The sequence below is a fragment of the Scardinius erythrophthalmus genome (assembly GCF_964197995.2).
Source record: "Scardinius erythrophthalmus genome assembly, chromosome: 22".
Taxonomy (NCBI): domain Eukaryota; kingdom Metazoa; phylum Chordata; class Actinopteri; order Cypriniformes; family Leuciscidae; genus Scardinius; species Scardinius erythrophthalmus.
In genome coordinates, this window is record NC_138242.1 from 21,242,706 (window position 1) to 21,257,343 (window position 14,638).

Sequence of the window (14,638 nt, forward strand, 5' to 3'; positions counted from 1 at the left end):
TGATTTCTAAAGGATCGTGTGACACTGAAGACTGGAGTAATGATGCTGAAAATCCAGCTTTGCCATCACAGGAATAATTTACATTTTAAAACATATTCAAATAGAAAATAGTTATTTATAAATTGTAATAATACGTCACAATATTGCTGTTTTACTGTATTATTATTATTTATTAATTTTTCAAATAAAGGGAGCCTTGGTGAGCATAAGATACTTCTTTCAAAAACATTACTGACCCCAAACTTTTTAACATTAGTGCAAATAAAAAAACAAATTAAGCAAAAATATTGTAGTATTGTTTTCTTGTTGATAGTGCAAGTTAAATGCTGATCCTTTGCATTTATATTAGACTAACAACAAAGAGGGGAGTCTGCCTTAGAGAACTGCAACAAAGATCAAATTGTTTGTAGTATCTTTAACATTCTTTTAAAACCGCACATTTACAGTCACAAAAATACCACAATAACGGATACTTGATCATGTTCAGTTTAAACAAAGAATACACTAAGAGCACAATAAAACAAGCTAGAATAAATTCAAACTGCAATGTAACATTTTCCTGCTCGGTACAATAAAGACTTAAATGAACTCACCTGACATGGTTGTCACAAAATTTGGTGGTTTGGGCTCGGTTGAGCAGAACGATCCGCGCTGTGGCATCTATCGGGTCCGCCTGTGATGTGGTTCCGGACATCTCATCCTCTGCCTTGCGGTAGCCGGCGGCCGAGCACGCGGGTCCTGCACCGTTCGAGTGATGGGAGAGAGGCGAGGCTAGCGTGAGTGTGCGTGGAAGAAGACAGGAGGAAGAACAGACATAGAAATGTATGTAGTTTACAGCGCTGGCCACTAAACACTACTACTGTGTGCTGATGCAAGCCGCCCCTGGTGTCAATGACGTTTCCCTCTGTGCAACGCCCTCCCCGTCTCTTTCATTTCCCCCCCCATCCTCCTCCTCATCATCATCATCGTCCTCATCATCATCCACGAGCAAAAGCTCCGTCACCAATACAGCAATACGCGCGACGCCCACGGGACCCCCTGTATAGAATGTGCTGATGGGAGCACAATGGCGCAGCAAACACCTTTGTAGGAAACCTTGTGCATTTGTTTATCTTTATAAAAGCCTCTTTATTCCGTGGAAACACCTGTTTATTCACGATGCGCTGAAACGAAAAGCAACGAGACAATGTCTGTGTCTCAAAACCTAGCAAGCTGCCTACCTAGACAGCATTTTAGTCACCATACGCGCCTGATTTGAACATTACTATGTCGGAGAGTCGGAGTCATAACGCGTACATCTTTCCCATTATGAAGCGTTGCGTAGCCGTTTTTTGTTTTGTTTGTTTTGACGCTCTGCAGAGCTACTCTAACAACTTCATTTTCGCCGTCCGAATGAAATAAAATGATTTTACAAGTAAAATATAATTAAACTTACGTTAAATCACAGTCATTATATTTTAATATAATAATTCTATTTATCATAATAATAATGATAATCATTTATATAAAATAATATTTAATTTCTAACCATGTGTGTATTAAATAATACTTCATTTTAAAATGAATGAAATGAAATAAAATGTAAAATAATATAAATGAATCGCTAAAAATTATGTTATTTATTCAGGAGAAGCCTCGAGCTTACAACTGATTGGTCCGTGAGGTAAGCGTTATACGATGACGTACGGCTTCGATGCGTCCAGAGTAGAAGCGATTGCGGCGCGGCGCGTGGGGTTGTTCTTGTTTGAGACGCAGCCACAGCGATTCCCTCTCAAATGTTGCAGCATCACAGACCACTGCCAAATGATTATTTCCCGCACCTAATAAATAATGTACGCTCGGTAAATAACAACTCTGTCTGGATGTGACAGGACAGTTTACCCAGCTGCTGCATGATCGAAAGCGGGCGTGGAGAGATGGACTACTCGCGTCACTTCTCCCATTCCAGTCAGCCTCTCTAATAGACAAGCCCCAAACCCTCTCCCACCGTGTCATTTGGGTCAATCTGTAGACGTTTTTATAAGGCTCCACTCCGTTGTGTCTTTGTAGTGACAGAAGATGGTTTCCCTCCAGACAGCGAGCTTTCTCTGTCCGCTTCTAACTACAGCACTACCCGCAGTCAGACAACACAAAAACCTTACATTTAAAGGCGCAGGCACTGCTCGTGCTCGGGAGTCACACTTACAGTCTATGGAGTCACACCGGTGTCCACAATATGGATCGAAAGGCACTAAACGTGCTTACTTTTACTTCCTGTTCATTTGCTCCTCCTTGTAATGATGGAAATTTTACCTGAAGACACAAGTGCTACGTTGTTTCTCAAAGGGTTCGTGTTTGAAGGTCAAATTGTCAATATAGCAGTAATAGGAAAATTTAAAAGGTTAAGACAGCTTACAAAGATTAAAACAAACGTGGATAGGGGAACATAAAGGTTTAAGAATACGTCATTAAAAACATATACACCACTGATCTGAATATTGTGGGATTTATGGATTATTAACATGCTCTACATATTATATTATTGTTAACCAAAAGGTTTTGCCCTAATACACCATAAAGTCTCAAAAGGTTTGACTTACAGATTTTGACGTCAACAAAATAATTATATTAGCCTATAAAAAAATAAAAAAAACTTATTAATTTTGTGATAACTGTGTTTATGTTCTGTGTTGTGTTTTTATTATTTGCATAAGACAGTTGTCACAGCAAATGTGGATAAGGGAACAAATGAAAAAGTTAAAGAATATAATTAGACAATTTCACATATCTTATCTAGAAATTGATTGAAGCAAAGTTGGAAGTAACAATATTTCCTGTTAAAATGTAAAATTTATAATGCATGTAACTTCTCATAGTAAAGGTAAGGAAGTACAATAGAAGACATTACAAAATTATATTTATATTAGTGCTGTCAAATCGATTAATCGCATCTAACAAAAGTTTGTGTTTATAAAATAGATGTGTGTGAGTGTGACATATATTATATAAACAAACTTTTATGTCAGATGCGATTATTCGCAATTAATCGATTTGACAGCAGTATATATTTTATGAGGCTCCACTCTGTGTCTTTGCAGTGACTGAATATGGTTTCCCTTCAGAAAAAAAAAAATATATATATACTTGACTTGCAGATAAAGGGTTAGTTATATATATATATATATATATATATATTACCTTTTATGTATTTGCTGCTAATTTGCTTGCAAGTAAACAGTATATGAATGTTGCGTGAGACTTTTTCCCCCATCTTGAACCATATCTAACCCTTTATCTGCAAGTCAGTCTTGCAAAACCATAAACCACAAAAATCAGCAAAAACATACCCACATGATCATGCTGGGCTGTACCTCCATCAGATCTTTTTGCTTTCTGTAATCTGCATAGTTCTCTTGCTTGTAAATGCATGATCTTAAGTTACGAGGTGCAGGGTGTAAATATAGCAAGCACCCATCTCTTTAGTGTCAAAGCCTAGCTTGACCACTGATAACTATCTTGTCACTAACTGAGATCTGTGTGTACTTATACTTATGTGCGGTGTTGTGTATTTTAGTGCAGAAGACACTAGACCTTAAAAGACTTTTTATGGAGTCATAGATTATGTCTAATGTCTCTTTCAAGGTGACTTCAGACTTAATTGCAACAAGAATTAAAGCTGCAAGCAGCGATGAAAAGGGCCCTCGCACCCCTGCCACCACCACCCAGCGCCTTTAGTAAAGGCCTTAAGATTACACTCACCAAATTTGAAGAGGATCAGATCAAAACTGTAGGAAGAGTTCGTTAAAGTACAACATCAGGAAATTACGAAAAATGCACAAAATCTAGGAGGAAGTTCAAAATAGCTGACTTCCTGTTGTGTTCAGGGCTATGCTCCAAGAGACTTTTTTGTAGGTATTGGGTCATTACATGTATGTACCAAATTTCATATCTGTACGTGAAACCTAGAGCCGGAGCAAAATGTAGGGGCAATAATTAAGCCATTTTGCCCCACCCAATTTTGAAAACCACATCACACGTAAATTTTCACCACTTCTGAAGCGTGTGCAAAGTTTCATTATTTTTCGAGCATGTTAAGGCCCTCTAAAAAGCGCTTCACTTTGGAGAAGAAGAATAATAATAAACGGAGCAGAAACAATAGGGTCCTCTCACCATCGGTGCTCGGGCCCTAACTACAGCTGTGAACTAGTGGGTATAGTTTAAACTACAGTGGCTCTCAACTGGTTCTATTTCAGGATTCAGATTTTACATTTGATATCAAGTACCATTATCATACAAAATGTATAAATATATAAAAATATCCTTAAAATCAAACATGAGACATATTAATATTACAATTATTAAAATGAACCGCATAGATCCAATAATATGCAGCATTATTAACATGACACTGGGCCAAATATTGTATTATTTTTAGCCATAAGATTTTGCACTAAATAAAGTTTGCCACATATTTAAGGTTCAAAATAAATAAGCCTTTTATTAATTTGTATTTTTTAAATTAATAAGAATATAAATTTTGCTATCCTAACTAGCATGCACAATTATACACTCCAAAGGCCCGTTCACACCAATGGACGATAACATTCTGTTTATTATAAGCGCATGCTGCAGTTACATTGTCTGCCACTTTAAATGCTCAAGCTCTTTAAAGTCTGGTGGATTCGATTTTAAGAACTATATCATTATTGTTATAGTTATCAAATGGTCCTTTAAAAGAAAAGGTTTATAGAACCTTAAAGGGTTCTGTCAGGCGCTTTATCAAGAACCTATTAGGGGTTCCCATTATAAGATCATTTTATGGATTTCGTTTTAATTAATTAATTTTGTTGTAATTATTTATTTTGATTTGATTTTAAGAATTAAACAGCTTGTAAACACTTTATCACTAGAATAAAATGAAAGTGTTATGCAGTTATTTAAGACATTTCTCCTTATAGAACATTTTTGGCTTTTAAAATTGGTTCTTTAAAATTGAGTCAAGAACCACAGAACCCCAATGAACCTTTTTTTCATTTGCATTTAGCATTATATTTTCCCTTGTGTGACCCACCAGTTGAGAACCACTGCTTTAAACATTTCCAGATAAAGATATCAAAGCAACCCTGACCATAGACGTTCCTAGGACGTATACTCTGAACTAGGGCCAAAGAATCAGGATTGACACACTTTTCATCATGCATCACATCTCCCGCTCTGAATGATCACTCTCTTCCTCTCACACTTTCATTTTCTCTTTCCTCTATACCTCTATACCAGCCATTCAATCTTAAAGATCGATACAAGACCCATGAAATGTGGCTTAAAAGTTTATTCAGCGACAGATGAAAGCTTCAGTTACTCACCAATGGCCAGACCGGCAGACACTTTGTACCTGATAAGCATCACAGAACCACAGAATCAGCAACACACTGGTAAATTATGTGCAGTATAGACTGGACACATAACAGTTTCATAAAGGACACACAGGCCCTGGTTAAGATTATCAACAAGTACTCAATTCACAAGTTTCCCAACATGTGCTGATAAAACTGGGAAGCTAAGAGCTGCACTGACTTTTGCCCTCAGATAAAGACCAAGAAAGAAACAATATTGTTCCGTTTTCGTGCGACTAAATCACACCCAAACACTGTCAACAATTGATGAAGAAAAGTATGGCACAACATTTCAGCTCAAAACATGATTGAACACTTGATTTCCAAATATAAAAAAAGATATCCTTACAAAAACGTAAGCATATTTTAATTTCTTTCTGCATCTGCGAGACGCAATATTCATATATATATATATATATATATATATATATATATATATATATATATATATATAAATATCACTGAGTTTGACCCTAGGCCCAACGTGGGGTGAGTGTGGAGATTTGGCCATTCGCCAGGTTTTCACCACTAAAAAGCAGCATGCTTTTAAATTATGAATAGCCCTGGGTTGCATTATTCATCCCAATGCCTTTGTAACCGTGCTCACTTTACCCAACGCATTCTCTTATACCTGCATGCATTCATTCAGCGGGCCTCTCTTATTCCATGCAATATCACTGCACATCTCTCCGTCTGTATTATACTACTCTGATTAGTCAGACTTTGGTCGTGCTGTTCAAATGGGTGTCAAATTCCTCTATTGTCTAGAATTTACTGCTACGGCAACACAATGGCAGTGGAATGGGTTCAAGAGGACAGTGAACTAGCAAATTTTTATAGTGGTACAGAGGTCATCCAGACAACCAAACAAAATCCAAAGAAAGAAAATATGACATGCTTAACAAGGCTCTTCATATGCAAACTGCATACAGCTTGTCTCCCACTAATGGGCGAGTTATCATATGGCAAGTATTTAAACATATCAATGCTGATACCTCTAATAAATGTAAAGTTTTTGTGATTTCTGAAGGTAAAGTAAAAATTAATAAATGCGATTTTTGACTGAATATTAACAAAGGCACCCTCATGTCGTTCCTACAACAAAATTGTCTTTCTTTCATGGAACACTAAACGTGAATGCAAGCATTGCTGTCTCTGCTTGTCCTCAGTCATTATCAAATTATGGTGACAAATCTGTCCTTTGACTTTTCAATTATGAAAAAGACTTTATATATATATAAAAGGCATAATGTTATGTTTATTAAATACTATGAAATTGACTTTTTAAGTATATTAAGTGTCTGTATGGATGGATCATTTTGCTTAAAGCTTAAAATACGTAATTAAGAATATAACTTAAAATGCTTGTCCCTTGATTTTTTTTGTTTTTATTTTGTTCTGTTCTCAATGTTAAAACTTAAAAAGTTGTAAAACTCCAAGGTCAAAGTTCACAGTAAGAAGAGGTTGCTCAAATCAGTTCATTAAAATGCTATTGGTTTTACATTGTTTAATGTTTGTGTGAAAGATTTTCATAGAAAAAAAATAATGAAATATTGATTATATTTTTATGTAAATAATACATTTATTATAGTCCGATTAGAAGTATTTTGACACCATTTGACAGTCTGATTAGAAGTTTTTTTTAATTACATTTACTTAATGTGTGAAATAAACAATACAATTCAGGCTGTCCTTCCTTATTAATAGCAATAATGTCAATGTTAATAAATACTTAACATCAACTTTTATGGGAGAAAAATGAACTGAACTGAATTCGAAACCAGTATTTTTGGAAAATCAACAAAATTTGAAACATTTTTTGGAGAATGACCCTGCTGTGATGACTTGTGCTTTTCAGCGTTCTGCTCATGTGGAGATAAGATACACTATCTGCTATAAGTTCTTTTTCCCTTTAAACCTAATGATGCATATTAAATGTCATGCTAGTTAAATAATTAAAGCATTCTAATAAACCACTGAGGATCGATTTTATGTGGATCTATCCTAAATGTGGCATCGGTGTCAGAAGTATCAATATTTCAGGACCGATCCGCCCATCCCTTGTTCCCGCATGCTCACGTGTGGCCGCTCCACCAGAAGTCCAGAAACCCTTTACCTACAGAGCCCCTCCTAGACCTGTTGCGCCCTCGGCGTGGCATGTTGGTCCCGTAGCCAAGGTGACCCACAGGTCCTGGTGGCCCCCAAGGGGAACGGGGGATGTGCTCGTAGCCTGGGTCGCTATGCCGATGGAAAAGGGTGAATGAGGAACGAAAGCCTCTTACAGGCACAGTGACCAGGGAAGGTAATCCTCTTTCTGTCAGCTCTGCAACTTCACCTGTATCTAATCCTGACCGGGGTTTATCCCAGAGCGCAGGTGAGATTGTTCACTTACACCACCAGGCACGTCAGCCACCCGTAACCTCATGCACAAGCCATGCAAGCGTCACAGTCTGACCCCTGGCTTACTAACTAGCATCAACACCAAAAGGACTGTTATTTCTGTAATGCATTGCATGCATTTTGGTGCATCCCTTGACGCATACCATGTCTGTGTGGGGTCATTCATACAGTTTGGTGGATTTTATGTCCTCATGAAACAATACATATTTTACATAAAATGCTGATCAACTTTTCATGCCACATGGTTTTTCATGCATAGAATGATTAGTACCTAAGAATAATTATATATATAAAAATAAAAAAACTCAACTTCACTTTGAAATCAAGATTACATGTATATTTTTAAACTAGCAATTTTGAGCATTAGTGTACAAATGAACATAAAAAACATAATTGTTGTGATACATATATTTTAAAGGTGTAAAACCATTCCAGAACACCCTGTTATAGTGCTACTTGCCCTTTAAAATCTTAAGCACATATGCTAAATCACATGACTTACTAGAAGAGACATCATTTCCTTGGAGGGAAAGCAACTCCATCAACAAAGGCTGCATCCGAAATCGTATACCTTCCCTTCTCTAGGGCGGCGAAAAACAGTATGTGACAAAATAATGTTTGAATTCACAATACTCATAAAACAGTATATGCAAAAAGTACCCGGATAACCTACTTCTTTTTTTGAGATTCTAAAGTGCGCATGCGATGGACACTTTACTATCCCATGAGGCCACGGGAGAGGATTTGGACAGGAGCCGACATTAAGAATCATGGCTAGGGAAAAGTTTTGTACTCTCAGCTATAAGAGCATTGAATGCCTAATTTATTTATTGTAAATGTTTTTTTTTTTTAAATCTGTAATTATCTGTACAAAATTCTGTGGTATGTGCATGTCATGCGTGTTGAATGTTGCTCCTGGAACAGTCTATGAAAATAAATTTCCTCTATCGAGGACAATAAAGAATGAATCTGATTTGTCAATGGCAGAGAAGCGACATAACTGACGCTGTAGGTCACATGAGAATGACAACATGGCGAATGTTGTACGTCCAGATTACATTCATACTATATAGAACATACTTTTTAGCGGTCATGAAGTAATTACTTATTCAAAATAAGTACCTACTCAAGAGAGTATGCGATTTTCGGACGCAGCCAAAGTATTAGCAAAGACTTTAGATATACAAAGACGGTGCTCTCATATTACTAAGCCCTGCCTTCTAAATAAAAGAACTGGTAAATTCTTTGCCTCACTGCAGCGGCCTTTAGAAGCTCCAGATGAGCTTATGAATGCTTAGCGCATTGCCTGGTCGAGCCTGAGAAAATGTGTTGGTTTTTTTTGTCATGATTTGAACATTTAGAAACCAAATTTATGAGATGTTTATTGTCAGATTTCATTGGTGATTTCAAATATGAAATTTAATCGTAAGCTTGGTGAATAGCTTTGGAGAATTTGATGTTTCCCCATTCAAAGAGACAGGAGCTGTACTTGCATTAATGAAATAGCTGCCCGAGAGGCGTTTCAAAGATGGCCGCCGAGTTAATAGACTTGCCTTAAATGGACTTTGGTTGAACGCACTTTATAATAGCGGCTGTGCTTATAGTGCTTAGGGAAACCTAAGTCAAAAAAATGTCTCTACCTCATTTTTAGAATACTTATCTAAAAGCATAAAACATAACATGTCCTCCACCCTGTTGTGTCAATTTATACGGGACATCATTTTTATGTGTCTATTAAAATTCTTCCTAAATGTGAATCTTCTGCTAGCATATCTTTCCTAGCTAGTAATGGGCTTCATTATAGCTTAAATGTTCACACATATGAAATATTTGGTCAGAATTATTAGGTTATAGCCTGGCTTGACCAGTGTGTTTTTCTAAGACAGACGTTTTCTCCTCTATTGAACTAATAAAAGAATAATTGAATTTTCAAGAGTTTTCAACAGACCTGCTCAGTCCAAAATTCACCAAACTGTAGGAACGACCCTGTGCATGAAAGAGTGCAGAGAACGTTAGCTGTATCAGTCTATCCATGCAGTGTGGGCTGAAGGAAGGGGTGGTTTCATGCTCCTGTGAGGCTCCAAGCAGTAGCGGAGGGCAGCGGCCCGCTTGGGCAGGGCACTCACTTTTCTCAAACCTGTCTGCCAGATGGGAGCACATGTTGGATCCCACGGGCTGGTCCTGCCGGAGGGGGGAGTCCTGGCTAAGAGGGGTCAACACTAACTGTTCTGGAGGAGCCCAACAAGAGTTGCCATAAGAAAGAAACAACACAAGATATCAAGTCAGTAAGACCATAGAGAGCAAAACACTCTTAAAAATGAGCTTTTGGGGATTAGAAATGGTGTTCGATACAAGCATTACTATGCAAAAGAAAGCTTTCTTAATAGAAATAGCTTTTTGTAGCGTAAAGGGACTTTCGGCATGTCAAAAAATGTAATCTTGTTGGTTACATACAAAAAGGCTGTTGGATAAAATATATTATCTTTACCATGCTGGCTTCCATTTGCCTCCTTTAAGATATATTAATATATACCAATAATATTCCTCATTAGACAACACAAAACAAGTAAATTTTCTCTCTCGCTAACGGTCACTCTTTTATTGTGTTTGGATCTCATTTTAGGATTTGTAGTTTACATCCTGTTTCTTTTGTCCTTCCCGCCATCATTGGTTTCCATGGTTATTCATTAATTACTGTAGCTCACCTGTTTGTATTCAGATTATTATCCTGTGTGTATTTATACTCTTTAGTTCTTTTTGTTCATTGGTCTGGTGTTGACTGAGTGTTAATACTCACTGTTACGTTGCTTTATCGTGCCGGGATAGCTTTTTGTTTATTTTGATGAAAGTATTACCATATTCATACTTTGATCGTCTCCTCATCTTCCTCTTTGGACTCTACACGTTGCACTAACATGATAAACCACTCTGGTACATGAAATAAAAGGGCACAGCTTCGTTAAATATGTGCTGACTTCTCTTTTCAGTTCAAAATAGAATTTAAAAATAAAATTCATAAGTAAATGTACATTTATTTTGGCATATTTGTTTACTCTAATGTAATTCTCAATTTTTCTTGCTTTATTTCTTTACAAAAATAAAAGGGCACAGCTTCATTAAATATGTGCTGACTTCCCCTTTCAGTTCAGTTTGTTGGACATAATATTCAAGAAATAGACTAAAAGTGTATGGCTACTGTGGTGCCTAATGCGACAAAGCATTATTCAAACTGGATTTGCTAAGATTAATTAAATTAATTAAATAATTAGAAAATGTAAGGTTAAATAGTAAGTTGACTTAATATTTGTAATTTTTCTATACATATTTGCACAAAACTCTGCTGAATCTGTATGACGTAGATGGTCACACACAAGCTATACTATCAAAATAAAGGCATGGATAGGAATGTTATACTAATGGAATGCTAAATGTTTAGTGCTTAAAGCAATGAATGATACAAGCAAAAATAGTTTTAAGCTCTGTCTAATCGTTTCATGTATTGCATTTGCAATCATATTTTAATGTAGTTCTATACCTTTAATTCTTTTAAATCAAGAAGAATCGTTTGACTAAGCATTCTTGTGTATAGAGTCTTGATCTGAATTCTAATTCGGACTTGTGATGCAGCCGGAATCATAATGACACCATGTTCGTTCGTTGGCCAAGAGAAGAACTGCCCCCCCCCCCCCCCACCCCCCACATTCTCCATTCTCCATTCTCCATTCTCCATTCTCCATTCTGTCACTAAACTTACATTTACATATGATTTTTTTTACTTTATTTTTTTTTTAATTGTATGAATTACATTTTTATTTACTTGCATCATGAAGAAAGCTTATTTCATATAAAGTTTTATAATTTGATGTAAATGGTGTAAATAAAAATGCTGTCATCTACATTCAGTCTGTTTAATATGATATATTATATGTATTTAATGTTAAAATTTATAAAGAAATCATCTTACTTTTCCGCTCTATAATTTAAGCATTTAATTAAAGTAACCGAGCAATCAGTCTCCTACCTCTGGAATGGACCATGAGCGACACGTTTACAGATGCTGCCCTCATGTGGCCTTTAAACTGATGCACAGAAACTCTGCAGTCACTAAAACAGGGTCCTCAGACAAACCATATTGTTTTAGAGTATTTTCGTTTGTCAAATGACCAAAAAGTTTTTAAAAAGACTTCAGATGACGCAAACTCTGAATCAACATGCACCAATGCTACAATTTTCTATATGTCATAATCATTTGTTAACAAACAAGTATTCATTACTTCAATGAGCTCATTGTTTCTGCTTTAAATTACATTGTTTAAATTAGTGCATTTTTAGCTAACTGTGATTTGTATATGTACATTTCTGAAATACATACCTTAGACAGTTACCTCAGATAACAGATCACTCTAAATTGTACTGTGGACTCATGCGGTTTCTGTAAAGCTGCTTTGAAACCATGTGTATTGTGAAAAGCGCTATACAAAAAAATGTGAATTGAACTGAAATGTGAACACTATGCACTTGATTGGACAAGCATGTTTTTTTGCTGATATAGTTTTCAATTGTCCCATTTCCCAACTCATACATAAACTGAGCATATGGAGAGCACAGTCGACAGAAAACAGCTGTCAGTCATCTGTTGAGATGAGCAGAACTAAGTGGATTACTGACCTTTCTACTTACAATTACAGCAAACGGCTTTCTTGTATGAATGGCTTCTGAAAGATAACTCTTCAAGGCATATAAGACAGATTAAAGATTTCCAGAAAAAGCCCAAATGCAACTTTAAACTCAATCTAACTGATAAGACAACCCAGAGTCACACGTGCGTTTCACAGAATTGAAAATTAGGTTACCAACAGTACGTCCCCAGCCCTGCATGTTAATTCTGGAACGTGCTGGGTTAGAGCAGGGCAGGCCAAACAAACGCTCTGAACAAACGTTCAGTGTATTCCACAATGCATATGTGTCAGTCAGTCAAAAAGACGGCGTCATCACCCCACAAAGCTCTGCCGAATAAACACATGCAGGAAAAGAAACAAGCTGCCAAAATACTCTGCAATCTCTCAAGTCTGGCACCGACATTCAAATCTCAAGAGCAATGTACTTTGAATGTACTCTTGGCCACTGTTCGGTGCAGTAAATTGACGTCTGGAGGATGATATACAAGCTTTTACTTAGATTTGTAATAATACTAATTGTCTCAATGGCTCATTTTCATTCAGAACAGACTGCAATGTTGCAGTCTTTTGATTTTAACCTTGCACTGCACGTATTTAGAAAGCTGTACTTTCTCTCTTGCATAAAATTTTCTTGCTAAAATAAAAAAACTAATTTTTACTAATAACAATGATAACAATGCAATCTTTTTATTTCAACTATATTGCAAGCATTTTTGCTTGAAAGGACCTCATTGCTAAAATCAAAAACCTTATTTTACAAATAATAATCAGGATGTTTTTTGCTTGGAAAAAAGTCTTCTTTGTAATTGTGCATTTTTTTATACTATTCGAGACTTTTCAGAGTTTAAACTCAATTAATTAGGCTATATCAATTGAAAGGGATCTTAGTGATTTTGTTGGTTGATTTTTTTATTTTTAGTGGTCGATTTTTTTTACAGTGCATAATTAAAAGAAATGTTGAAAATGCTTTTATTTACTTGAAGATTTGTAATGAAATCGAGTGATTAAAAATTGCTAGTGTCAGAATACTTCAAATAATAGATATAATATTTAAAGATCAACCTTATAACTATACAGTCTGTACCTGCTTTATGACAATATCTAATATCAATTATATTTTACTTCAATGTAAAGTAATTCATAAATAGGCCTACTTTACTCGGGCACACATGACCTCAACAGGTGAGGTAGACCTGTCTATGAGCTTACAAAGTTAGATCGCTTTAAACAGTCACGTGATGAGCTAAATAACCACTATTACGGGAGTTTCTCTCTCAAAGGTCTATGCCGATCTGGATAAGATTAATTGTAACCGCATCACAGCTTATCTCTGAAGAACAGTTGACCCTACTCATCTCCTCCGCCAACTGGAAGGAAACAGAACCTGGTAACCCATCTGTTTACACAGCGAAAATGACAGGTCACCTGCAAGAGAGCGTCACCAACCGGGACAGGTGGAAGATAACTGATGCTGGACGCTCACAACATGACCTTCCTTTTCTAATATATAATTAATAGTGTATATAAAGTGTACAATAACGAATAAATTACACATAAAGTAACATCCGGATATCCAATGGTAGGCTACAACAACATAGCACCGAAGAAAACACACGCGTAAACAGTTCCAATACACGTCGCCCATGTCGGCAGATTATGCTTACCTCCCTCGCTGTGGATCTTCTTCGACCGTCTGTTGAAATACATTCTGCACGCATGTGTGGAGCTTCCAGCAGCGGGAGCGAGATGATGGCATTCGCATACTCACGCCTCAGCGGGTGTGTGCGGGACCGAGGCGCAGGGATGCGGTGTTTGATGGAAGTAACATAGCTCCTGATGATGGGTCACCCTCAGCCGCGCGCACTGTGCCGGGCACGCGCTCATGCCATCCTGCTGATCCGTCCCAAATGCACAGGCGAATCCGCGCGCGCTCCGTCATCAGATCCCGCCTGGACACTTTAAGCTGTCCATTTGGCCCTTATATGGTCTGGTCTTCAACAGTCTCATTCAACTACTAATATATGTAAATTATCGTTTATATTAATATTCAACGTTGGAGTATTTTATTTGGTTTACTTTACTCTGATTTAATAATTAGCCATTTTTACCTTTGGCACCGCATTGCTTAAAAGTGGCGTTATGGATTCATATTTAATTATATATATTTTAATATATATTTCTGCCTTA

At 36.7% G+C, this 14,638-nt stretch overlaps 1 protein-coding gene across 11 annotated transcripts in view; it reads right to left on the minus strand.

Moving 5' to 3' along the window:
• atp8a2 (ATPase phospholipid transporting 8A2) overlaps window positions 1-14,385 on the minus strand; it is a 60,384-nt gene extending 45,999 nt beyond the window's left edge. For 4 of the 11 annotated variants that reach the window (XR_014029165.1, XR_014029166.1, XM_081352394.1 and 1 more), the window contains exons 1-3: window positions 14,116-14,289; window positions 9,899-10,000; window positions 594-738 (exon numbers count right to left, since the gene is read on the minus strand). Coding sequence is in view for 9 of the 11 variants with exons in the window: in XM_081352394.1 (XP_081208520.1) it covers window positions 594-738; window positions 9,899-10,000; window positions 14,116-14,158 (290 nt within the window). In the remaining 2 variants the exon portion in view is untranslated. The other 7 variants (XM_081352398.1, XM_081352402.1, XM_081352400.1 and 4 more) reach the window with 7 other exon arrangements.
• Between the last annotated feature and the right edge of the window lie 253 nt (window positions 14,386-14,638).